General features: G+C 37.4%; 3 protein-coding genes across 10 annotated transcripts in view; 2 read left to right on the forward strand and 1 right to left on the reverse strand.

Annotated features, from left to right (window-relative positions):
* The window catches only part of LOC126366199 (SH3 and multiple ankyrin repeat domains protein 3), a 248,622-nt gene that overhangs the window by 213,422 nt on the left and 7,623 nt on the right, over nucleotides 1-27,577 (forward strand). For 4 of the 6 annotated variants that reach the window (XM_050009203.1, XM_050009202.1, XM_050009204.1 and 1 more), the window contains 14 exons: nucleotides 13,996-14,121; nucleotides 14,508-14,688; nucleotides 16,440-16,759; nucleotides 17,607-17,801; nucleotides 18,283-18,349; nucleotides 19,468-19,716; nucleotides 20,537-20,713; nucleotides 21,763-21,887; nucleotides 22,253-22,353; nucleotides 24,226-24,430; nucleotides 25,216-25,324; nucleotides 25,796-25,903; nucleotides 26,579-26,671; nucleotides 27,377-27,472. In XM_050009203.1, the coding sequence (XP_049865160.1) occupies nucleotides 13,996-14,121; nucleotides 14,508-14,688; nucleotides 16,440-16,759; nucleotides 17,607-17,801; nucleotides 18,283-18,349; nucleotides 19,468-19,716; nucleotides 20,537-20,713; nucleotides 21,763-21,887; nucleotides 22,253-22,353; nucleotides 24,226-24,430; nucleotides 25,216-25,324; nucleotides 25,796-25,903; nucleotides 26,579-26,671; nucleotides 27,377-27,472 (2,152 nt within the window). The remainder of the gene's footprint in view (nucleotides 1-13,995; nucleotides 14,122-14,507; nucleotides 14,689-16,439; nucleotides 16,760-17,606; nucleotides 17,802-18,282; nucleotides 18,350-19,467; nucleotides 19,717-20,536; nucleotides 20,714-21,762; nucleotides 21,888-22,252; nucleotides 22,354-24,225; nucleotides 24,431-25,215; nucleotides 25,325-25,795; nucleotides 25,904-26,578; nucleotides 26,672-27,376; nucleotides 27,473-27,577) is intronic. The other 2 variants (XM_050009205.1, XM_050009206.1) reach the window with 2 other exon arrangements.
* LOC126366278 (uncharacterized) lies at nucleotides 746-2,549 on the forward strand. Its single transcript, XM_050009354.1, has 2 exons — nucleotides 746-1,041; nucleotides 1,266-2,549. Exons 1-2 carry the CDS (start codon nucleotides 900-902, stop codon nucleotides 2,528-2,530), a joined length of 1,407 nt encoding a protein of 468 aa, XP_049865311.1. The 5' UTR covers nucleotides 746-899; the 3' UTR covers nucleotides 2,531-2,549.
* The window catches only part of LOC126366192 (WD repeat-containing protein 19), a 31,062-nt gene continuing 21,763 nt past the window's right edge, over nucleotides 18,279-27,577 (reverse strand). For all 3 annotated transcript variants that reach the window (XM_050009183.1, XM_050009184.1, XM_050009182.1), the window contains one exon: nucleotides 18,279-18,610. In XM_050009183.1, the coding sequence (XP_049865140.1) occupies nucleotides 18,519-18,610 (92 nt within the window). In that variant the 3' untranslated portion in view covers nucleotides 18,279-18,518. The remainder of the gene's footprint in view (nucleotides 18,611-27,577) is intronic.

A 27,577-nucleotide genomic window follows, 5' to 3' on the forward strand; every position in this document is an offset into this window, starting at 1 on the left:
GAGGACCAGAAGTGTAGGGCAGTGGTCCGTTATGTATGAGTCAATTACAAAGCATGCCGACTTGTTGCTCGATTTAATTCTCTTTTAGTAACAATATAGATAATATTACAAAATTAACTAACGAACGAGAAGGTAGGTACTTAATACTTATATAACATAATACCTAGAACTTAATATAAATTTCGTAGACTGAGCAGAGCAAACTTGACTCGAGTTACAACTCATTTCTGTTGAACTTTTCTAATTTCCATTACATTTAAAGCGTTTGTTGGCAGCGTCCAGGGCCGTTGCTCGAGACTGACACTGGTGGGCACTATCCTCAGGCAGGCTGCAGCTGCTACAGGGCCAAGTTCGATTCCCTATGGGGTCATTATAGTGAGACAGTAAATTGTTTAGTTAGACTATTGCGGAAAGAAAAAAATGCTGTTGGTCCCTGGTAAGAGGCAACAAGCTGAGCATATTGTATTTTTTATAAGCGCAAACTCTCCCTAAGCGCCAATTCCTCTAGCTGCGGCCCTGTTTGTCAGAAGTACTGACAACTCATTAGATATTCTTCAGGTATTCGCAAGTTTGTACTGCGTTTTATTTAACTTTACGGAATTATTTTACGGCTTCAAATATTGTAATTCTCCTTGGTGGTAAAACAGAACAAAGAGAAAGTCTAGTAACAATAAGTTAAGTATGGAAAATCGTTTAATCATGAGTACTATCACGTATACTGTTTAGAATCATGTCGCATTAGAGTCTGTGCGGAAAGAGAACCGGCGTGGCGTAAAATGGAACTAACATTATGATTTTTACATGGCAACCCAATCCAGCCATCTGTCAAATGTCAAACGTGATTTCGCATTGATACAGTTTTTTGTCGTGTTGTTTTCTTGTGATTTTTGATTAAAATCATGTCGAAAAGAGGTAAAACCTTACGCAGTTCTACAAGGGAATTAATATTTAATATTATTCAGTTTTGCCAGAGAGAGAAATCCGCGAAACACACCATTATTGACCTAAACAAAGTCACGGAACGTGTGGCAGCTATGTCCTGTAAGTATCCGTTTTATTTGAACGTTTTCTAGACTTCCTCGTAACCTCCGATCCCTGACATCTCGAAATGTATACAAATTAGAAGTAATTCATTTAAATATGTGACAATATATATGAATAATTGATTGTTTTGTTGCAATCAATGTTTTTGGGTAGCAGGTACAAAGAGTGTTGATACTTTTCATTTATAATGCGTTTAGACTAACTTAAAATTTTGTTTTCAGGCTTAAGTAGAGATACAATATCTAAAATAAAAAAAGAAGGTTCCACAAATAACGGCGTGTGGTGCACACCAGGGAAAAAACGCAAAGGAAGACCAAACAAAGTCATTCTTGATGATTTTGATAAGTGCGTCATCCGTAACAAAATACGTGAATTTTATGCTGTAAGGAAGGAGGTACCGACTTTGAGGAAGCTACATCGTGTGTTAAAGGAAGACATAAACTTTTGCGGTGGAATCACTAGTCTCCGTGGGGTTTTAAAAGAACTGGGTTATAGATATAAAAAATGTGAGTCAAAACGAAAAGTTCTCATAGAGAGACATGATATCGTGGTCTGGCGCGCTAAATATTTGCGAATAATGAAACACTTGAGGGCAACTGGAAAACCGGTTGTATATATTGATGAAACGTATATTCATACTGCACATGAAGTTAGTAAGTGTTGGCAAGGCCCCAATGAACCTGGAGTATCTAAAGCAATTTCTCTTGGTGAACGATATATTATAGTTCATGCTGGTAGCAGAGAAGGATTCATTGAAAATTGTTTACTTGCATATAAAACTAAAAGTATTTCAGCGGATTACCACCATGACATGAATCGAGATAATTTTACCAAGTGGACAAAAGAAAAACTCTTGCCAAACCTGTCTCAACCGTCTGTCATTGTGCTAGATAACGCATCCTATCATAGTACACGCATAAATAAACCTCCAAATAGCAATGACAGGAAAGAAACTTTGAAGAAATGGTTGGAAGATAATGGAATAGAATATCCAGTTGACGCGCTGAAAGCTGAACTTGTAAGTTTAGTAAAAAGGAACAAAGGAGAACCAGTATTTGAAATTGATCAACTACTTGAGGAGCATGGTCATACTGTTGTCAGGTTACCGCCATATCACTGCGACTTGAATGCTATTGAGATGATATGGAGCTTAGCAAAAAGACAAGTAGCATCAAAGAATGTGAACATATCAGCAAAAGAACTATTACCAATTATAAATGAATGCTTCAGAACTATTACCGCAGAACATTGGCGAAAAGAGTGTGATCATGTGATACATGTAGAACAAAAATATTGGGAACAAGACCGTTTAATGGAGGATATGCAAGAATTTATTATAAATGTAACAGATTCGAGCACATCAAGTTCAGAAGAAGATAATTCTTTGGATCTGTCTGGTAGTTCCAAACAAAGTTCAACCGTGTCCGGCATTCAATATTTAGAATCAGACTTTGATTATGATTCTGATCATGGAGCCAGTGAATAAATATAAAATTATATAAATACATTTTTAGTTTTATTTTATACCTACTTTAACAAATTTACTTTAAACTGCACATTGCATCCATTCAGAAATATCTTTGATATTATTTTGTCGCTTTTTCAAATTTTTATTATATACTTTATTCTCCTTAATTAAATACCTAAAAATTTACTTTACATTTATGATTATTAAAATAAATAAAAATATTATTAACTTAAAATTATATTCATCACAAAAATGAATCAATATTCTAACAGCCACAAAATATCAAGATGTTACAGTCGCACTGTAATGACGAAACAGTGTTGTCAACATGACAAAAACGGTAATTAAGCACAGCTGCGCCTCTAAATCCTATGACGGTTCTCTTTCCGCACAGACTCTAACACATGTGACGTTTATTGAGACCTCGTTACAATTTGTCAAATAAGTTAATGCGATATGGTTCTAATACTCGTGACCGTAGCGCGCAGGGCTTTAGTATGTATTTTTTTACACTCTATGTATTTGTCTTTTGTTTCTGTAACTTGCAATAAAGTAGGTATTCTTCCCCTTCTATCGTGTGGGTTGTGAGGTGAATTACTAACCCCTGACATGGCTCATGTAACGATTACCCACTTTCATCAGTAAGTAAGACGGCTTAACGTGCCTTTCGGAGAAATCGCCTTGCCTCTTCCGCCCTGCATTACTACCCATGGCTCCCATCTCCACCTCTGCGACTCTGTATCCCTGGGCAAGGTTTCTGCGTTATACCCCGTTAGGATGTATTTTGTACTTTATATACTTACCATAACACCGTTATTATCTTGACTATCTTCAGAACCGACACTAGGCGACAATTGTCCAGTAGTCAGGCGGGTACAGGCAATTACTTTCCCTTCAACTACTCGAATAGGAATTAGTTCCGACAGCCCCTGAAGTCCAAATGTAATTAGAAACCCGTAACAGAATCAAGAACACAGATAAATAATGTTCATCAATTTACACCTTATTCTCTATCAGCACATTTAGTTTAATAATACGTTTTGTACAACCCGCAGTGTAGCAGCGTGGTGGAGTATACTCCATACCCTCCGGTTGATTTCCGTTTGTCTGGGACGTACTTATATAAGTAGGCTATTTATTTATGTTATATGATGTGTTTTAACACGTTTTGTTATAAGTTAACGCAACATCCATAGAGTCCTTTGAGCTGTTTTGTATTAGGGAACTCATATTGTTTAGATGTAATAAAGTATATTTGTATTTGTAACTTTATACCAAAAAAATAACAAGAAACAAGCAAGTTCAATTGTAACGGCGATTTCCATTTACATTTCCCTGCAGATAAACAACATTAAAGTCGTTTTCCGAATAATTTACTATAACAAGGGGTATCTATTCTAGGCCCAGTGTTACTGTTTACTATCTATTCTGGCTCAGACCTAAGATATCGAATTCAGGGCAACTCCAAAACCGCATACGATACCGTTATAGTTATTATTTGAAATGTACTCCTATACAGTTTACATTATAGATATTGGCAATAATTCGTACAGACACCATCGAATTTTATTTTAAGTTATAACTGTAATTTTCTTATTCCACCGAAAAGGAAAGGGACGGGTAATCGACAGGCATAAAATTTATGAAACACATGTCAAATTTAGCCACAAATCTAAAACAACCTTCTAAAAAATTTACATTAGCCAATAACCCGATAGAATTATGTTGACATCACAATTCACACGTCATACGGTTTGCATACCATCGAGATACCTATTTGATTCGCCCGAGTCATTCATTTATTCCTCATTCTTTAATCATCCGTCCCTCTTCTTTTCGTCGGATAAGAAAATGACAGGTATAACTTAAAATAAAATTAGGTAGTGACTACAGGGACACCCTTATGTTGTAGAATTACAGTAGATACGATCATAACAGAACCGCGGAAACCACTGTGTTATAGATAAGTACAGATAAATTATGATTTTAGGTATTACAAAACATGAAAACGACTAAATGCGATGTGAACACCTTCTGATTATCAATCATACGCATGCGTGATAACGCTTCTCTGTGAACGCTCTTATGCATCGCCATATGTTTGAATTAATCGCGCGACGTACCGCCTCATAAACCTGACTTTAATTTTTCCGTCACACATATTTGGAAAGAAGCCACTACTGAGTGACGAATCCTTCACCTACTCATCTAAATTAATATAAATAATACACAACAACAAGAAGAGGCATTGCCTCTCGGTCCTCATACGTCAATCAAATAAAAAGCCAGTAAAATACTTCAAGAAGACGCGAGATCGAATGTAAGCTGCCATCTTACCGATCTAGCGATGTGAACAACTGACATAATATATTGCTTGCTGTTCTATGTCGGATCACAATGAAGACTTTAGATATCTGTGTCACTGTTAGCGAACAGCGAGGAGGTGAGCGTTTCTTTGGTTAGTAATTATTATCGTTTGTTTGGTTTTATTTGTTATTAATATTTTCTTAGGCTATATAAGCCATCTTATCCGTTTTTCGAAGTGGTCGCCATGGCGGAAATCGGTCGGAATAACTACTTAACAATATATAAAAAACTTATAACCCCAATTCCTATCGAGATAAACGAACTCTATACAAAAAATCTCATTCTTACCATGCCTATCGCGTAATTGTGAGCGAGACAAACAGTCCGCGCGCGCTCTCCCTTACTCTCTAGCGGCTTACTGCCGTTTGAAACTGAAGTAAGACCCCAGAGGGGGTGACATAAATTACTCGGCACCTGACACGGCTTGGTGCGGGACAGAGAAGTACCGTTTACTTATTCTTTATTCTATAGCGAAAGACAAATTACATTACACCTACTTTCGGTATTTGTAGGTATCCAAAGATTGATAGTATCAAGCCATTGTGGAAACTGCCTTAGGGTTCCGGCCTCGTATTGAATGATATCGAAAACAAATCTACAGTATATTAATTACGCCTAAACAAAATCCTTGAAATGACCAGTTTAATAACTTGTTATATTATAGCCTGAGTATTTTCATTTCCAAGTGAAAATGGCAGTGAAAAATCTGCAACCTATTTCTTTACTGGATCCACTAGGTATATTATTTTAGATTCTTTGCCTTGTATCGCTGCGAACTGTTTACAAGTTGACCTCTGAAATTACACACAAATCGTGATCCATTTCAGCGAGGAAATCGCTTGTCACTTGTCGCTTTATCGGTTCAAAGAGACAAATGCCAGCAGGCTTCAATCGACTGAATGCGTCAACGAAATGGCTATGAAAGTCACTCTACCACTAAGTATGTTCTCGAATTGCCTATTCAGTATTCACTGCCAGCAAAGTTCGTTGCTCACCTTCAATTTTCTACCACAAAAGAACTTTCGAACACCGTTGAGGTTAGAGAAGTGAAAACTTTTCATATATCTGCCTACATATTGAAGAAATTATATTAATATGTATAATTATGCAAATTCTAACTAAAATCATTAAATGACACACACTAGAGCCCAAGCATTGCTCGTCATGCCTTGCTGTGTTCTGGGGGTTAAAAAGGCCACATCGAAGCAATTCATCTAAAGTATTGCAATTTGACAGTTGCGCATATAAAAGTAAGTGCGCAATGCAAACAAATGTCAAATAGCAATATTGATTTCTTACATGAATTGTTCGTTGTGACCATTTTAACCCCCTGGTGTTGAGCTGTGTGTTAGAGCTGACACAGTTAGCTCGATTATTATAGGCTACCTACAGCTCACCACGTATCACGTTGGTCTAACAGAAAGCTCGGTGAGGTGTATCTACACCTACTGGTACTGGTACTTAGTTCATCTTTCGACTGATGCACCTGTGACTACCCCATTGAGATATAATCGTAAGCTAGTTATGATGTTATTAAATGACGAGAATACAGCACATGGTATCGAAATCTCCGGATAGATACTTATCATAACCCGTTTAGTGATAGATCACAACCCTGTAGGCCAAATAAATGAGCCTTTAACTTTTACTTTTTTATATTTCAGTTCCTTATATTTTCCAAACCCTTCAGTGACTTTATTTTCATCTAATCATCAGTAGGTACGTGTGCGGCACTCGCTTCATTAAATACGTCCCGATTGGCTTCACCATTTATTTCTTCCGATTTACTTTCACTGATTTTGCACGTGTTTTTTATATTGTGTTCGGTGAATGAGCATTAATAAGTAGCTATTATAATAAACATATGCTTAGTAAGAGAAGGAATTTAGCCGTAGGCTTTTTTTAACTTTTTTTTTTAACTTTCTCTATCAATACGGACGTGCGTTCATTCAATATGATTCATTCACTAACACTTGCATGTGAAATGTTTGTAGAACAACCGATCTTTATACTTACTTCGTGATATAGTTTTCTTATGTTTAACGTAAACATGTCGATTTTGTGCCGTCTTTCCTAGATGTATTTTTATTATAAACAAAACACGCACGAGCATCTACGTCATCTAAATTTAGATAAGGTATTTGGTCTCATAAGTAGTCCAAACGAATTGCATTTTAAGGTCTTTAGAAACTGTTATAGTGACCATCATTATTTCGTTAGCATTTACGTAGTCGACCTTTTAGGTAATTCGCTTTATAGAGCTCTGATGTGTTTATCCGTATTTCAGAAACTATTCTTAAATTTTGTGTAGTTTTAATGTAAGTATAAAGTCTTTATATACCTACTTGAACAGTAATAACGTTACCTAACCAGAACCCTGAAGAAAGTAGTACGCAAGACTAGACGTATCTAACACTGCTATGAGCACAGAGATAGTATAATAAATATCTTTATTAGAATACCGGTTTACAGTAATGAGCTTGGCCAATGGGCAGGCCATCGTGTGACAAACATCGGCTGTCGGCTAGCCACTGGACCAGTGGGCCACTTGATTGTGCCTCGTTTGCACAACTAAACAAGATCATTAGAAGACTGCGCTTTCTCGAGTAATACATGTCTGCATTGCAGTAAGCGAGAGATTGATTTGTTGTGAACAGATACTGGAAGTACGTATTTGAATGAAGATGACCTTTTTACGATCCATTAAACATCGGATAACGAGTTCAGGCACTATTACAATAACAATTAAAATGTCCCACATAAACAGTGACATTCACTACTTTATCCCAGGTAACCATAAAATTGGTAGGTGAGATCTGTACTTGGAAATTAAGACGATATAAAGTGTTTGCGGCTCGAATGGCATAACAGTATCGTTAAATTGACCAGTAGTTCGTTAAATATTTGATCTTCACAGAACAGTATCAATCTCTAGTGTGATAATAGCCAAGTCCCTCTCAAAACAGATCTTAAATAGTTTATTAATACGGGCTGTATTATCTCAAGAGAGCCTTCATATCGACGACGCTGTGACAATACACATCAATCAGCTAGACCCGGTCCGCTTACTAGTTACCTACACTTATGCCCCATTTTCAAGTGTATAGTCGCTAGCTTACCTACTATGTAGCTTACTTTTGAAATGAACACTACTCTTGTGCCTCATTTTATGCTATAATTAATTTATTCGGAGTTTTATATGTGTTAAGAGTATTCAATTAATGTTTTATGATTCTGTTTTAAGAGGAGGATTACTAGCAACAAAATAATATATTTCCAATAAACAGCAACATGTGAGTAGACTTTTTCTACCGTCTAAACAACGAATCAAAGCACCGGAAAAGAATCAGATCTACCGACAAAACGCAGTTTAATTTCTCAGCGTAATCATTAAGTAACATGTTCCACCTTAGGCACATAATGACTTATATACTATCAGGGTAACATGTGAGATATAAATGTCAACCACGAACCAATTTACTAAACAATATATTATTATAATAATGTGAAGACAGCAACTGGCATATGGCATACAAACTTACAAGCTACTGCACTCGCACACAAGTGACTTATCTATCATTAGTCCGTAACGTGAACGAGGCTCCAGGTCAGTTGTCCGTCACCGCGGCCGCACATCAATTACTGGGCCGCTATAAATTGGCTGCTTCCCCTCCCAGGTTCAAACTTGACGTGAGGTGGTCAAAACACTTCGTGCGTACTATAATTCACCGTTTAACTCAAGTGGTAGTTAAAGTAAGCTAATATTCAATAGTATTAGGTTACTTTGGTGGTTAGCTTAGTAGGTAATAAATGTGTAAGATAGACACCTCTCGTACTCTTAAAATTACGGTCTTGTGTGCTAAAAGTAATTACTTCTAGGTTTAAGCGTTAAGCTAAGAAGACCAGAATTTTTTTTAAATATTTTTTAATCTAAAAAACCATTATTGCAATTTGACATTTGCGCGTATATAAGTAAATGCACAATGCAAACAAATGTCTAATAGCAATATTGGTTTTTTAGATGAATTGCTTCGAGGTGGCCATTTGAATCCCCCAGAACTTAATTCTGACAAAATAAAGTGGTAAATGCAATTCTGTTCAAATTCATATCTGCACTATTTATAGTTAGGTTGTGCTCTTTTTTTTACTTTTCCTTTTTTATATGTATAGTGTAATAAAAACACTTAAAAAGTAATTTTCCTTATGGAATAATAAACAAGTTTCAAAGTTCTATAAGGATATAAAAACAAAAATCGTAAAATACTTTTATTATGATCCGAGAGCAAGCCCGTTTAGATCGAATAATATTTGATCACGTCGTGAATTCGCGTAAAGCTTTCATATTAATTCGAACCTATTATACTTTATACTTATACTTTCCCCGGAATATTCTAAAAGTGTCGAAGCCGTGTTATTGAGTGAGTTCCAGTTGGTTCCAGGAATTGCCGTCGTTGCCGTTATATTGCCTGCGCAGGCCGGGAAAGTCGGATAAATCCTGGATACGGTATTCAGATTACGAGGCTAATCTCAGGAGCGCGAGCGCCGAGCGGAGATATTGAATACTTTCATGATGTTTTATTAAAAAGATGTTGCAATACGTAGAATGTACTTTTTTCCAGTTACCTAGTCAATTATAAAAATACAATACAACACAATGTAAGACATGTAAAGTTCACCTACAAGCCCCAAGTAGGCTATATGTGGGTGTTCCTGTTTCTATCACAAGTTACAATTAAAGCAAGTTAGCATACAATGGGTGACATTAACTGACGAGTTACTGGGTCACCGGATTGATTGCTACCCTCTTACTGTTAGTATGCACAATGTACTTAGTGTACTTACTTACTTGAGTGGCAACCAAGGAGGTTATGCACTTGTTATTGTTAAATGTTTAATTAATATCTCTTTTAATTGTGAGATGTTCAATAAAGGTACCTATCTGACTTTCAAAAGAAGTTCATAACACCTATAGCATATGAACACTAAAATAACCATTTTGACTCAGGATATGCAAATAATTCAATAATTGAAGTACAATAAAGAATCCATAACACATTCTGAAGCGGTATGTAAGTAGCAATAACACCCCGGACGCATCATACAAAAAACTTAATTTTACACACATGTTAAACATTGACATTATCGTACACGCATCTGAGTGTGTGACGTCTGACACCCATACGATTGAAGACTAAAGTAAGACCGAGGGGAGGTAAACCTAGCTCAGCCGCTGGTGGGGAGCGGAGAGTTGCTTTTCTATACGTAGTAAGTATTATTCCTTATTCAAGGGCCCTTGCCTATCATCAAAAACCCACGCTACGAACTGAGTAATCAATACGTAACTATTGTAATCATTTGTCATGAAGTGACAAATCAATGAATTTAGAAATAAATGATGTAGATTTTGTTTAAGTCCAGAACGTGGGATAATGTAACATTGATCGGTAGGTATTTTTAGCTTCAGAGTCTTTAAGTCAGTGAAAAAAGTAAGGTGTAAATTTCTTGCAATCCTTATAAAATACCTACAAAAAGTATCATAATACACATCAAACTAGAATTAGAAACCAACCAACCGATTTCATAAGTTAAAATATCTCTTAAAATATTTCTAATCGAAACCGTTTAAATTTTAACGCCACGACTTATTTAAAATCAATTCTCAATTCAAATAACCCGGCGCGTTCTCGACTCTTGAAGATTTATTCCTGAAGCAATATCTATAATTTATAACTATCGCCAAGTTACATTTCATTCTAGCATCAGAAACATGCTGGTCGGCACACTATTCCTTACCCTAGCACACTCTATCACGGCTCCCTGCAACGGGGTTGGGCAGCAATATATCATAGTTGTTAATCTTTGTCTGTTCCTTAAAGGAAACAGTGGCCAACTCACTTGGAGCTGTGTTTGCGCGCTATTCTACCCGTACTATTGTAGGGAGAAGTGTTATAGATTGTTGTTTGGTTTGAACAGTTCATATTTATCGATTTCAACATCTTTACGAACATTTTCTTCCCATCAATCTGTGTCAAAAGTTCCTATATAATATTATACGTATTAGTTACCAAGTTATATTTTGTTCCTTTACGTATTTTGTGACACTAGCTTAACGCCAGCACTTTGGGGTTCCTAAAAATTGGCATGCTGTAAACCTTTCCTCGTACTTAATCCCCCTGGAGTTTAGATTTAAAAATGCTGATTTTGGAGGCTGCGTTTTTTGAAAGTCAAAAATTGTTTTTTATTTTTCTTGAAATTGTTCAACTCATACTCAGTGAAGGTACACCTAAGGAATCTCTAGTTTACACGAACACAGATCTGCATATCCAGCGATTCCAGTCGGAGGCAGGTCGTCGCTCCATCTAGCCGTGGGCCATCACGCCACCTTGCCTAATCGTGGACCACTCCATAACCCGTTCCCTGGTGGATTGTGACCACTTCCACTGATTCATATTTATTACCTCGAAACGTATACAAGCTAGATGTATAAAATCACGAGTTTCTATAGTCAGTGAGAATAAGCAAAGCAAATGAATACCAGGAAACGTGTTTTGTATAAGAATAAAAAGTTGATTTAAGATTTTACATTTTATACTAAACTAGTTAGGTACGTGCAAGTTTTTCAATAAGTAGATCTAACGATTAAAAGTAACGAAGAAAGTGGCGTTATTGGAGTAAGCTTTTAAAATACCACAAAAAGTTACTAATAAGCCCTCCCAATGAATGAATGAATGAATGATAACTTCTAGAATTATCTTGCTTCCAAGCATCATTAGTTGCAAAGCCAAAGACCAACCTGAATACAGATCAGACAATTCAAGTTGAAACGTTCTCTAATTACAGCCGGCATTCCGGACTGCTCTTCAATAGAACTATCAATAATACTGACTGCAGCCATTTATAAGGCATCATAAGCTGACCTGCGATCGATCCCGACGCGCCTGGCACGCTTCATCAATCCTGGTCTTTGCAATAACGCCAGCGATTCTATTCTGCCGTCCTAATGGACTCTGTTACCTTTGTCTGTTCTGATGAATTTTGCATTAATCTTTGATTAGACTACGCCTTTGAAGTGAATTATAATATATTTCTATATCGAAAATAAGTACGGTGAACTACGGTGAAATGTGAGCTCACAATGTAAGTTGAAGTAATAGGAAGAGAAAGTTATTAAAAAAAAAAATCTTTTTAAAATGATGGCAAAGCATTATATTAGAACCAATTTAAATAACCCAAAGATTCAACCCAGCAGCATCAAGTTAGATTTGTCTTGATAACTACAGAAATTTTTGTAAAGCACGCGGGTACGTAGAAGCTCGAATATAAAGCTAATTATTGATTTCAGTTGAAGTTACACAACTTTCACCCAACCACGTCCAACCGACAAGCGTAAATAGACTACAAGATTGTCAGACAAAAATAAAACTAAAGATAGGTACCTACATTATGATACTTTATGATCTTTTAAAAGCGTGCTCACAGGTCCGCCGCGAGACATTCCAACGCATATCCATCAATTTTATTTCAACCGCAAAATATTGCACCATAAATATCTGTCCGCAGATAGTTAAAATTGCATCAAGACATTAGCAGTAATTATTGTACAGACATTGATAAAGTGGTGCGCTAAATTATCCCTTCAATGTAAGCGGCCATTGTATTTACTTACGTGCGCGACTGTACATTTAATTGGTTATCGATTGCTAAGGAAGATTTATTGGGATATGTTGAGCCGTTGTTGACATTGTAATTAATGTGGATAACCCTTTAACTTTGCTAAGGATATTATATGAATTGGAAAACTTATCCATGTCACTGTGTGTGGGTTGTGACTTGCGAGAGCAATGACTGACCTTATCGATCTTGGTGCCTGGTGATAGACCCACTGTTGGACATCCTATCATCATTTCTTCAAAAATCCTAAAAAATTCAAAAAGTTAAAGTTCTCTTGCCTGACCAAGAATATAAAAAAGCTGATTTAAGGGTAAACGGAATATGGGCGGTCACGAGTACTTACATGTATACACTTTAAAACCATATCACATTAACTTTTTTGACAAATTAAACCGTAAGTCTCATTAAATGTCACATATGATAGTGCGTCAGGGTTGTAAAGTGGGTACATGATATTGCTCGTGACTGAACGAATGATCACATTCACCTTTGATATCGTCTAGACAAGGACGACAGATTCTTTTGTTTTGGTTTTCTCCGAAGGGCAAGGCAAAGGGAACTACTTACTTATTTTTAAATTGCAATTAAAAAGTTAAAGTAGGTATAAAATAATTCTTACATAACCTATATGCCGGTCATTTCGATTTTCCGAGTCAATAAACTGAGCCAATCAACTGAGTGTTGACGAAAAATATACGAACGTAATTTTTCTAAAAGGCGCTTACGTGGTATAAGGCGACGATATTATTAGAGCAACTGCACTTGACCCGTAAATCTTAGTTAGGTATTGTAATAAACCCGCCCACTGTTGAGCACTAACTTTATAACCTAGAATCTAGATCCTAGACCAGATAGGACTTGTTTGCTAATTGCGTCGTATAGTGCTCCCTAAACTTGTTACTTCGTTCAAGTTACCCTGATTGGGCTTGACCCGCTGTTGACAAGTTTTAAAGACCACAATACTGAGTTAGCACATTTCCCGGGAATTCACACAGTATTGAACTAGTTTCTGTATATTCATTAGCCTAGAAGGTTTATTGGTTGCCAAATTAAAGCAATGCGTTGACTACCACAAGTACAAATTTAAACAGTCTATTATTTTACTACACTACATCACTTATACTCAACAATTTCATAAATGTTCACTTAAATGCTCGAAAATGGGAACCCCCCCACCCCCTGCTTGTTTTAAATTTCGTACTGGATCAGCCCTCAGCGTTCCTTAGATGCCATCTGAGATAAACGTACAATAAGTCACGCTTTTAAAAAAATAGTTTCACAGAAAAGTGGTCAAAAATCCCAGAACAGACACGCACGAAAATCAAGCAGTTACATAAGCCATGTCAGAAACTATTAGCAGCTCGTTGATATGTTCACCCTGGCAGAAAAACAAAAAAAAAACAAATTTCTCTCCCAACTACAGCAACATGTTTGTTTATCAACAGGAGCTAAAGGAGAGCTTCAACTATGGTCTGTTCTGCCCGCCAGTCAACGGCAAAGCCGGGAAGTTCCTGGACGAGGAACGCCGCCTCGGGGACTACCCCTTCAATGGACCTGTCGGATATCTCGAGGTAACACTTATTTACATTACTCTAGTAAGGTAGGTACCTTTAGATGTAGCTTGATCCGTCTCAAAAGTTGTGTTAGTATTATAATTATTTATATGGGTTACACTTACCATCCTGGTGAAAAGTTTTATCTGCGTGAAATCTTTTCACAGGATGCGTCAAACGTTACATAGGTACCATTCCCGTCGTTAAGCGAAGTACATTTCTTGCGTGGATATTCAGGTCGGAACACAACTCCTCGAATCATAGAATAGGTACCTTCATCCGTATTCCGTACAACCATCCCGTAGAGTTGTTCCAAACAGCAATTTCGGCTGATGAATTGTTTGGCGAAAATGATTGATAAATCCGCACACGCTCGATTACAAAACTTCTCTCTTACATTTCAGTTAAAATACAAGCGGCGGGTATACAAAATGCTGAAGCTAGACGAGAAGACGTTAAAAGCGCTGCACACACGAGCGAACCTGCGGCGCTTCCTAGAGCACGTAACCCACGGGCAGGTGGACAAGATCACCAAGGCCTGCGCCAAGGGTCTCGACCCCAATTTCCACTGTCCGGAGACCGGAGGTAAGATACGTAATATCATATTGAAGCTCAAGGAAGAAGCTATCAGTTGAGTTTCCTGTCCGATTTGCTTTCGACAAACATGTGGTTACAAAAGGTCTTGTATAATTTCCGATTAAAAGTTCAAAGTTCCCTATATGGCCATATTGAGGCATAAATTATGGTATAAAGATAAAGAACGTTATTTTGCCTTGAATGTATATTTTTCTAAAAGCAGAGGAATTTGAAATAAACATTATTTTTCTTACCCTAGTACAACATAATACGACCTTGTGAACGGACTCAGTTTTGATCAACAAATACCTAGTTATTCAGGATCAAATCTGTGTTGTTTTGGGAGCTCAGACGTTTATTATTGTTGTGTTCAAATAAGGATTAGTTTGAAATGGATTATTTGCTCCGTATGACATAATATTATATCTACTATAATATAAACCTTATATCATTATATTATTAAAAATATATTGTTTGTGTAGGTCTGCTTTCAGGCAGACATTTAAGTTGTCTCGAAGGCCTCCACCAACCAGCGTAAGAGCAGCGTTGCTGTAATAATTATCCCTCTCTAATATCGAGACCACCTGTATAGGTTTCAATTTTCCATTCACAATTTTTAAAAGATCACAAAACGAGAGACGACCATACCGTTTACTTTATCGTCAATTATTCGCCCGGTTAGTACTCCATTGTCGACTCTTGTAACCCAGCCGTGGATAATCCGCGATAAATAATCGACTTTCAACACTATTGTACTCGTATTATCATTTATATATTCATAAAGAATATTCTTGCGAAGAAAAGACTTGTGTTACGCTCCTTTTGTAATGGAAATTCTGATCAATAGCTACTGATATACTGTAGAGCGTCAAAGGAATCTATTTCTGTTTTGTATGGTTAGAATTCTACAATATAGTTCAAATACAAATACATTCATTGTTCGTTGGCCTTTTCAGCGTTTATATCTCTTGAATTAACGGGTGACTTCTCCCATTTGGAAAGTTAGAGCAGTGAATACCGTCCAAGCCAAATTCACAATAAATAAAGTACCCATGTCAAGAAATACATTTCTCTCAGTATGATAGTATGGGGTAGTAAAATAATATAGATGGTGCTATCGAGATTTAACGTGATAATTACCTTCTTCAAACAAAATTACTTCCTCATGACTCGAGTACATAATTATTCAAAAATACAATGTATTGCTAAATAATTGTTGCTTGATATTTGAATCCCATTAATTCAAATTCAAATATATCTTTATTCAGTAACATAGTTACACTTTGAATCGTCAATTTTTACATAACGAACGTCTCATCCGCCTAAAACTACTGCAGCTTCTCACAACCTACAATTATGTATAAGTAGTATTATGTTGCTACATTATATTGCTTCTCTTTATTTTGATCAGAATAATAATGTAATTGTGCCTGGGTGTAATAAAAAGGGTCATCATTTATACCCAAAAACAAAGATAAAAGATGTCTGTTATCCATGAAATTAGAGGGTTAAACGAAAGAAAATCTTTACAGCGCCATCTATGTATGTTTTTGAGGAACGTAGCCTGGAAAGTCGCTCAACCGACGACGAGCCTACCCTTATTTATCATCGAAAGTAATGAGACCCAGATACCTACACCAGTAATCTAATGCAAAAGAGTTTATAAGTAACCCGAAGGTCTTAGATCATTTCATCTACCTAGAGAGACGGTTTAATGTATACAAATTTTAGCATTAATAGAAACATTTTTAAAATTCCAGACACTCCCCTCACCATCGCAGCTGGCTTAAAGTCTCCTGGCAAGGTGCTCATCGCGCTGGTCAACGGCGGAGCCTTGCTGGACTACCGAACTAAAGATGGCAGCACTGCTATGCACCGATCCATCGAGAAGAACTCTTTAGAAGCTGTAAAAACTCTTCTAGAACTTGGAGCATCTCCGAACTACAAGGACGGGAAAGGCCTGACGCCTCTGTACTTGTCCGTGACGAACAAAACTGATCCGCTGTTGTGTGAAACCTTGCTGCATGACCACGCAACGATCGGGGCCACAGATCTTCAGGGATGGCAGGAGGTTCATCAGGTTAGTGGGATAAACAGTACCTACCCTAACTAACTTTATTTGTCTTGTGGTCTTGCCTCCCAGAGTAGGATAGCTGTTCATAATCGCTGAGTTCTGTTCTGTGAATGAGTATTTTAACAATAATTTTCAAACACATCTTTGTCCAATTAAGTCAAATATCAATGAATAACGGAAAAGACCAAGTCAATCGTAACAGTTACAGGAAGAATTCATTGCGATTCCACGTCCCATTGTAACAAGTATGACACTAGATATGTATCTAGTACAGCCATTGCGATATGCGTGGCGCTCACTATGGATGTAGACGCGTCTAATATCGCGGGCTTTGATCAAAAGAGATATATTTTCCTCGTCTTATAATAACATGGTATCTGAAACTTTACCCTAGTTATAACCCATCCATCAGTAACATCCTGAAAGAAATGATCCCCATGATTGATATATTTGAGATCAGTCACTGTCTCCACTTCATCGTTCAACATATTACATAACCATGAAAAGTTATACCCAGATGAAAATTGGATTTGAGTATCCAACAATCCGTATTTTCTTTAAAGACTCGGGTCTCTCCCTTTTTTTAAATAAGGATTCTATTCATGACTTTCATGCATAGCAGCACTTACACCGTCATAATGATAAATGTTCCATATTACTAGGAACCTTACTGAATCGTAATACCTAAAGATGAAAAGAGACGACCACACAATCAACCTGGCTGCTACCAGATTTGGACTACATTAGGTTGCCCAATTCGAATATAAACCCTCCCAGTAATCCGGGAGCGTTTATTTTTGGACAGGATCTATAAGGACTTAAATAATACTAATGATGAACTTCCTTCTTCCAGGCCTGCCGCAACGGATTGGTCCAGCACCTGGACCACCTGCTGTTCTACGGCGCAGACATGAACGGACGCAACGCATCGGGCAACACCCCCCTGCATGTGTGCGCCGTCAACGCGCAAGACTCCTGCGCACGGCAGCTGCTCTTCCGCGGTTGCGATAAGGAGGCGCTGAACTATGCTAACCAAACGCCTTATCAGGTAAGTACTATTCCCGAGTTTTTCACTGTTATTAAATCCATTGACAGTGATATTACTTACAATCAGTCCCCAGAGCACTGGAACCGGGGCGCGCGACATTGGTAACGAGGGCATTGTCCATTATCCGAACAACGTCTCTTCACGTAGTTAGCATCGTTGTGTCTATTGGCAAAACCCTCGATATGATTCGCGCAGCGCATGACGCGTTTGCCATGCAGAGCCTGCAGTGTTCAAAATTCAAATATTCCTCATCATTTGGTGGAACAATTGTCTTATAAATAAAATAATAAGTACATGAAATATATTGCATAATATATTTGGCTGACAAGAAGTGGATGAGAAAAGCCGAGTACAGTTCCTGAACGGAGGAGGAAAGCTAGTAAGATGATTGGATAAAGAATGTATGCTAGATTCTCAACAAGCTTGTCAAGCACGTTTAAACAAAGTATTTTATATATTTATTTATTTTCACTTTTTACAGGTGGCTGTAATAGCCGGGAACTTAGAACTAGCTGAAGTAATAAAGAATTACAAATCAGAAGAAATTGGTGAGTGTAGCGACCGACCTTCTGCATGGCTTTCGCTGCAGCATCATATCCTAACTAATTATTAAAAACAATTTATTTCCTAGTATTAGATTTTTGAAATAGTTTACTATGGCAATCACACTTTAAGGAGTCCACCAAAGCGGAGAGGATAGGAGACGTGCAGAATCGATCAATCACACCGTGTAAGAGAGAGAAGAAACTCTACCGCTATCTCCCTCTCCTCTGTTCTGTCTTCTTCGATTTGGTGGTTTTTATGTCGTTCTGAAAGAATAACAAACATAAAAAACCATCAGACACAAGTCTACTTCAGAAGTCTAGTACAATATGCAGAAGATTTAAAAGCTTTTACTACTAACTGCTTCTCATATCTATTATGTAAATAACATTAAAAATTTCATATAGGTATTTACTTGCATGAATCATCCATTACTTATTTAAGTATCTACTTACAAATAAACAATTTATTCCATTGCTTTCATAATGGTGATGGTTGTATGTGGGAGAGCAACGAATATATAATATTAGTAGGATTTTATACATAATAATATTAATTATACCAACACGTAATAATATATCATATGTTATAGAGTACTGATCAATAAATACATAAACACGTTCCTAACACGGTTTTTATACGGGTATATTTATAATATACGTATCAACTTATATAATAAGTTAATAACACAATTAATACTATATAGTAACAATTATTTACTTGGGAATATTTATTTAGTTAATTTTGTAGTAGGCCAATTACTTCACAATTATTTTTTTTTCGCACGAATACTTATTTTTGTATATTGTGTTCGTCAGAATGTATCATAATTTTGATATTTTATTTACATTGATCTTCTGAATTTAAAAATGAAGATGATTTAAGCCTGATTTATTATTATATTAAAATACTCTCGAAAAAGATTTTTTTTTTTAAAACTGAAGTCTTTTTATTCAATTAATTTAAATTATTTTAACCGTATTTTCAATTATTTGAAATATGAATTCAATTTAGTCATTTCTTTCACTTAATTTAATTAAATACCCCGACGATTATTTTGAACTACGATTCATTTGTCGCACATTTACTTTATTTGTTTGGGTTGGTGACGGGGTAATTTCAGTGCCATTCCGGGGTCCTCCTCGATACAACCCGAAGCGTCGCTCTGCGGCTTGGGGCGCATGGTGGACTGCTGGAGACAGGTCGTCACTGGCTTCATCGACTAGGATCCCCGCAGAGTTGGACGCTCTGCTGCGCCGCCAGGGACCTGCCGCGTCACCCTGCAGTCTTGAACGACCGTTCTCGTCAGCGTCTTCAAGTATCAGTGACGCGAGCCATCCAAGTCACGAGGACGATGCCAGTATACTAACAGGTAAAGCAGGATGTATAAACAGATTTAAGAGATGCGTTGAAACGTCCACATTTTCGATAATGGCGCTTATTTTGGACTAAATCCATACTGAAAAAAAAATACTTTTTAAGCTTGGCGATTTTTTGTTTTGGCATGACTTTATATGAGATATGCCGCCAATGACATTCACTACTTGTTCAAACAAAAAAGTGTGGCTTTCGCCTATAACTATATTTTTATAGGTCTTTAAATACGCGCCATTTATCTAACAACCTACCTGTCCACGTGCACAAACGAAAAACACGACTACAACATTGTTGCAAGAAAACGTTATCCAAAAATTGTCCAAACGGTACCTAGGGTTGATCAACCCAGCACTAACACATCAACCATGGCGGAACAACCATCACCATGCACCAACTATCACTGATCACCAATGTATATCACCAATGATCATCCGATGCATGTTAAATGTGCCTATGTTAAGTAGATGTTTTACCATATTATTTAATCTGTGGTCTTACATCCGCTTCCGCTTCATTTCCGAGTTTTTTTGGAGTTTCCCCTAGACGTTAGCCGGTAAGAGAAACCTTTAGGTTTAAGAGTATACTTTTTAATAGTTTTAAGTATTCCAGAATTTATTATAAAGTTCTTTTACAGTATTAGGGAAAGTACTCTTTCAAAGTATAGAATGAAACGTGTCAATAGCAATTATTCAAAAATAAAAGCAATACAGGCACTTGATTGTGATGAACACTTGAATAAAAAGCTACATAAACACATCACTACTGAATGGCCTGAAGTGTTTCCGTCACTGAGCGGTCCGTCGCGCTGTCAACAGATAAAAGCGCGGGCGACACTAGCGACATCATCTCCGACTCTAGCGGCGTCGGCACCAGCAACTCTGATACCACCACCTGTTCGCTGCAGACCACGGGCACTACCGTGGTGTGTCTACAGCCTTATGAACCCACAGCGCCGAAGCACTTACGGCTCAACCAAGGGGATATCATCGAAGGTACTTGTGAAGTTCCCAACAATTGTTGGGAATTTATGCTGTTACTTTTTTTATAGGAAAGCAATCCATAAAGAGAAAGTGCTTGGGCGTCCGTCATATACAAAGCGGATAACACCAGATTTTTTGGCACAACTCACGTATAGGACACACACCTACATAAAAACTAGGTCGGTAGTTACACTGCATTCAAATAATTCAGTTTAGATTTGCCTAAGTTTAAATTGTATAACGAAATTTTTTGTTTATTTTTAAAAGAACGTTTTGCGTGCCGAGGTTTTTCTTGCAATTTCTTTTAACCAGCTATGCAGATTTGGAGAAGCTGCAATAGTTTTAGGAGGATTAGACGTTCGTTATGTAAAAAATGACAATTCAGTGTCCTAGTATGTTACTGAATAAAAATACTGGATTTGCCATCCCTATTGCAAATTCAAGTTAACACTTGTCTAAATTATCTAACATTCTGCTTAAGTTTCATGAAAAATCAGTAGGTATATTTTGTAAACAAATTAAAGCAAAACATGCATAAAACCATTTAAGGGACCATATATTAATAATACCGTACTTAGCTTATGTGCTAATTAGCGTGTTTTTACGTCAATTTAAAGCTAACAATTATAAGTATAACAAATTCAAAAGGATACGACATGAGTCATTATAACAACACATTCCATATTAACAGATGTTTTCATTATTAACCAAACGCAATGAAAAAGTGATTTAATATTACGAAGAAAATTATGAAAATTGTTGCAAGTTAAAATTTAAATTTTACTTTAGGAAGTTCTACTCTTCAGAAGTAAGTGTTTGAATCCTTCGAGAAGAAGTGAAATCTACTTAAACCAGAATAAATAATGTATAATGTGCACAACCGATGGCCGTTGGCTTTTTGGATAGGTGTCAAAGGAATCAACAATTTTCGACATAAACGTTCTAACTAAAGCAAACAATGGACCAAGACTGCCTTGTCATTCAACGTTTAGCCTAGGTAATGAAGTGACAGGTGATCATCACGATTACACCTTGAGTGATGTAAATGAATGGTATTCCAGTGACGGGGGCGACAGATGATGGACTACTGGAGGGAACGGTGCGGGGATCGGGGGCGAACGGGTTCTTTCCCGCACACTGCGTACAGGAAGTACGGTTGAGGCAGAACACGCAGCATTTACACCAGGTAAGAAAGATACTTACAACATAGTTTCTACAGCATAAATAAATCATCAAAAAAAATAAAATCAACAAATATCAGAAGTGGAGAATAGGGAGATGTCTATTCGTAATTCGTGAACTAAACATGGACTAGGGCTAACCGATATAGCCAACAGATTTTTTGCCTATATCTTTTGCTCAAACGTGCGTGTGGAAATCTTCATAGACATCCTAACCAAGTTGGCAGGTCCTTTCACCACGATATCAAGGGATTAGATTTGCCATCGACACGGAGAAGAATAGAAAAAAGCAAAAACTACTAACTTGTAAAATGTTATACCTAGATTGACTGACTGATGAATTATTGATCCACTTGCATTAAATTTCCAGGTTTTGGGTTCTGGACCGGTACACCACTCGCGAGTGACAGGCCGGAGAGAAATAGCACTAAGCAAGACATACAGTGCCACCGCACCTCGGATAAAGAAAACGTAAGCATTTATCTCCTAATTTAAAATTAATCTATAAATCATGCATGGAAATTCATGTCAATTGCTAAGCGATCATTTAACATTTAACATGTTAGGCGATAGGTTAACCTAAAAAAGTGATGTAACTACCTATCACATTAATCTTCGTACATTGAAAACTACAAAAGTGCTTCATCTTTGAAAGTCTATAATATACATATAAGCTCTTCGCAAGACGTGAACATGCATATACATATGCTACTACAATTAAAAAGATAATTGTTCGATAAATTCCTAGATGTATGATTTTGCTTTCTTACCCTTTTTAGTTCGTACACTACGCTGATCGATATTTAAATTAGACAGGGATTCACTCTGACACCTGCATTACTTTTTAACCTTTGACTACACCTACAACAATAGGCTTTGTCTCAAAACTATACAAACAAAATCTCGTGTATAAACAATCAAATATATTATTGGTAAGGCAAAGTTCCTGAGACATTTGAGTTCTGGCAGTCAGTTCAGCAGTAACCGTTGAGATGTTCATCTCGAGGAAGTCTTACGAGAGTGTGTTAGTGTGGGATGTGATCGCTGAGTTCGATACAAGATGTGTCACCCGACTTGTTATGGAGGCTGTCACCCACGCGCTGTTTAGGTATTTTACTTTGTTACTTGAAAATGATTACGAAAAAATATTAAGGGTTATTGTAAACCTGTTAAGAGAATTTTTGTGAGAAAATATCACGCGGGTTGATAAGATTTGAATTTTAAACGTGGATGGAGAAAACCTTACCAATTTACGCTTCGCAGATGATTTGGTGATATTCTCAAGTAATATACCAGATATGTTGGTCATGCTCAATTCCTTGCAAAAGGAATCAGCTAAAGTTGGGTTAAAAATCAATGAGAGCAAAACTAAAATCATGACCAATATCCTTACCCACCAGTATTGTCTACCGGTTGAGGTCACGTCGGAGTATATCTATCTGGGGCATAAGATCACGCTAGGCAGCGAAAACCAAACCGCAGAAGTGGAGAAACGAATCGCTCGGGCGTGGGCATCCTTCGGCGCCAACGCAAGTATATTACGTAGCAAGATGTCAATGCACTTAAAACGAAGAGTCTTTGAGCAATGTGTTCTGCCAGTATTCGTATACGGAGCCGAGACCATGACCCTAACTGAGAAATCCGCAGAGAATCTCCGTGTTGCTCAAAGAGCAATGGAAAGAGCTATGCTCGGCATTTCCTTACGGGACCGGAAGAGAAATACTTGGGTTCGATCTAAAACCAAGGTTAGGGATGTGGTAAAAGTAATTGCCGAACGCAAGTGGAGATGGGCGGGACACATTGCTCGAATGAGCAAGGAAAGATGGACCCGGAGATTGTTAGAGTGGCGCCCACGAGCATTCACAAGACCAAGAGGAAGACCACCAATGAGATGGAAGGACGACATTGTCCGGCACGCAGGATATGGCTGGATGTCGATAGCCCAGGATCGTCGAAAATGGAAAAACATGGAAGAGGCCTACGTCCAAAATTGGATATAAATTTAGGCTGATATAGATAGATAGATAGATAGATAGATAAGATTTGAAGACAAAGTTCTTCTCTAAAATCATCGAACAGACAACTGATCACTTTCCCTTTCCATGATGATGAATCGGATGAAAATACATTTAATAACCTACCAGCCTAAGTGACATAGGCACATTTTTGCAAAGTCAAAGAGACTATTGTTTAAGTTTTCCACCAAGATTGTTTCAAACTTATATCTAGAAGATAAATATCGAAAACATTAGAAGAAGAGAAACGATGCAATACAGGATCCAATCTAAAAAGAAAGAGCTCAAACTATTTACCATCTTACAATTTCATTAACTTCTTCCCCAGATATGGCAACATGGAAACCCGCACGGTGGTGCTGCACCGCGCCCGAAGAGGCTTCGGCTTCGTGCTGCGCGGGGCGAAGGCGTCTTCACCGCTCATGGAGCTCCGCCCCTCGGAGCGGTGCCCCGGACTTCAATACCTGGATGACGTCGACGCAGGAGGTGTGGCGGACCGCGCGGGATTGAGAAAAGGAGACTTTCTTGTTGCGGTAAGTTTATCATACTTTTTTATATATATTAACAAACTAGTAACAAAAAGTGGACCTAGGGCTTGTTCATCGCCCTTTTTCATAAAAAAACTGCCTAATTTAAAAATATTGTCTAAAATAGTTAGAAAGCGAGATGATTTCGTATTATTAACGAAAAACAAAAGACATTTATTTTGTCTTCAGGGAAATAAACAATCTTATTTAAACAAATGTAATTATAACTTGCCTTTAAAATTCAGATTCCGAAATTGTGGTTTAGACCTCTCCCTGGGAAACTACAAATTGTCCAATTACACCTAAAACTTCACGATTGCGACAGTAACTTAAAATGCCAAATGAAACTTAAATCATACAAGTTTGACACTGTATCTACCTCTATTTATCATGGGGACCACAAGATCCCTTTCCTTCCTAGCTGCCCAAGAATGCATGTTATCCAACAGATATCAAAACATGTAAACTGACACCTAACAACAAACAAACAAATGTATCCGCACCTTCTTTAGCTATTTGACTTCGTATAAACAAGTTATTTACCTTTCAAACACCAAGTAGTATAGACGTGGTGACAAACATGTCACTCCTAGTTAAATTTAAAAAAGCATTATGGGAATTTGTAAGATTTTTTCAATTGTTTCAATTCTTACGAAAGCTACAGAAATTAATAATCCAATCCACAAATATTCTGATTCTAATTTTGATTCAGGAGTTTTGAGAGACGGTGGTTCCTATTTCAAATACAGACATACATATAACTTATAATACATATGTATACGATTTTACAGATAAACGGCGAAGATGTGTCTGCAGCATCTCACGAACGAGTCGTGGAGCTGATCCGGAGTTCTGGTGCGCTCGTCTCTATGACTGTTGTCTCGTTGAACAACAATAATGGTAAGACCCTCTCCTTGATTTCCCCTAAAATTATGTACAATAAATGCTTTATAACAATTAACATTCTGTATAAAATGGTTCGATTCTTTTGGGAAAAATTTCAGGACATGCTTGGTGTTTCTTTTTCTAAGACGCTTTGTATAATTTTGTAAAATACAAAAAGAAAACTACAAACTACCAGCATTAAAACATCAGAAAAACCAAAGGTGGCAAGGTACCGTAAGCCGTTCAAGCTTAAGAAACAAAACTCTTGTCTTCCAATTCAGATGGAAAAGTGAGTATCCTTACGTGCCCTTGAAAAGGAGATTCCAAAATTGGATTCGAAATGATACCTACACAGGAACGCCATAGCGATCAGTCAGTTCTAAATATGGTGAAGAACTCTGAACAACTCCTTGATAAGCTACCCCGCGCAATGGATATATCTTAAGACATCCAATCAAGGAGTAATGCAAGTTATCCTTTGCGCAGGTAACAACGAGAACAACACGTGTACAGTTCCGACGAGCAAGTCACAGAACCAACTATCCAGTTCAGGCAGACCTTATGCTGCTACGTTGCCTAGAAAAGCCGCTGGAGGTACGTTATACAGTCCACGTTCGAGATTTTCTTCGTTTCGTGGGGGGTCGTAAGGTCGATAGGCGACGTCATATTTCAGATAAGACCAGAGTAAATAGCTCTGCTACTCAAAATTCTACCAAGAACCCTACTTAGCCTGCTCATCACCGACTTAAACCGTTATACAAACGTTTGTCGAGAAGAAGTTAAGAATACGTTTGCACTAAATGGCATTTCTTCTACGGCAATTTGTGGCAACTTACCTAGACCTACCTACATAACTCTAATATGCTAAACCTTCAGCTAATTCGGTGATTATCGTTTCCTTCCTAACCATAATAGATATCTACCAATACTAACGGAAATGTTCTATTTAATTCCCACTGTTCTCTCCTAATCTGTAACCCAATTTTGTAAATTAAAAATATGTCATGTACGTGGTGTTTAAACGCTGTAAATACTATATTTGATATATGAATGAAGTGAAGGCGTAAACTTTTATATAAACGAGTTAAGTATTTTAAATGATTTCTTTTTAGTAAAATGATCCTTTTAATAAAATTATCGTTGGTCTAATGTGAACCGTGAACTTATTGGGAATGTAGTGGTGAGCTTGTGTTATGTTAATGTAAGTATACATTATGTGTTATACACATATATGTAATAGAATAGAATTATATCTGGTAATATTTGCAGGTCGTAGCCCTGCTCCGGCACCGCCGCGAAGAGATCCGCGGACCACACTGAGTGTAGGTCGAGCTAGAGCCAAGTCTATGGTGGCTGGATTAGGTAAGTACAAATCTTCTTCTATCGTGTGGGTTGTGAGGTGAATTACCAACCTCATCAACACTGGTGTCAGGGTTATTATTAAGCCGCCAAAGCCCCCTGGCATAGCTCATGTAACGGCTACTTACTTACATCAATAAGTAGTAACGCGGACCAGCGGCTTAACGTGCCTTCTGAAGCTCGGATCATCTTACTTTTGTACAATCAGGTGATCAGTCTGTAATGTCCTAACCAAACTAGGGATCACAAAGTGATTTTTGTGATATGTCCCCACCGAGATTCGATCCCGGGACCTCCGGATCGTGAGCCCAACGCTCAACCACTGGACCACGAGGGCCATAAGTACAAATAAATACCCTTCAATACTGATGCGATGTGTTCTTTTTCTTGTTACAATATTAAACTTTATTTGACAAAGATCCTTCCTTCCTCTCCAAATGATCTTATTCCAGATTTCGGTAGTTTGGTCTCCCAATTCCTTTTTTTTTATCTATCTGTGACTCTACAAGGAAAAATAGTTATTGACAAGGGCAAAGATAGACTCTAAAGCTAATTAAAAGACTAAAGTAAAAAAAGATAATTTTGACGATCCAATGACCAAAATAATTATGATAATAATATACCCCATGGTCGTCAGGAAATATTTAGTTATATTTGTGTCACTTAATATCTGCGGGACTTTAAAAACCTTATTGCTTCTTTTTCCAGAAAACGGGGGAGAGAAGGAGGAGAACTGCGAGCCTCTCAGTGTGGCTGGCAAGTCATCGTCAGCGGAGTCTGTGCAACTTCATAGCGGCAGCAATAGTTTGTACTCATTCTTTATATTAGTAAAGACATAAAAGGTCAATTCGTAAGGAAACACACATATTGGGCTGGTTTTCCCTTCGCGGGTTGGAAGGCTGTCGCTTC

The sequence above is a fragment of the Pectinophora gossypiella genome, chromosome 4, assembly GCF_024362695.1.
Source record: "Pectinophora gossypiella chromosome 4, ilPecGoss1.1, whole genome shotgun sequence".
Lineage (NCBI taxonomy): Eukaryota > Metazoa > Arthropoda > Insecta > Lepidoptera > Gelechiidae > Pectinophora > Pectinophora gossypiella.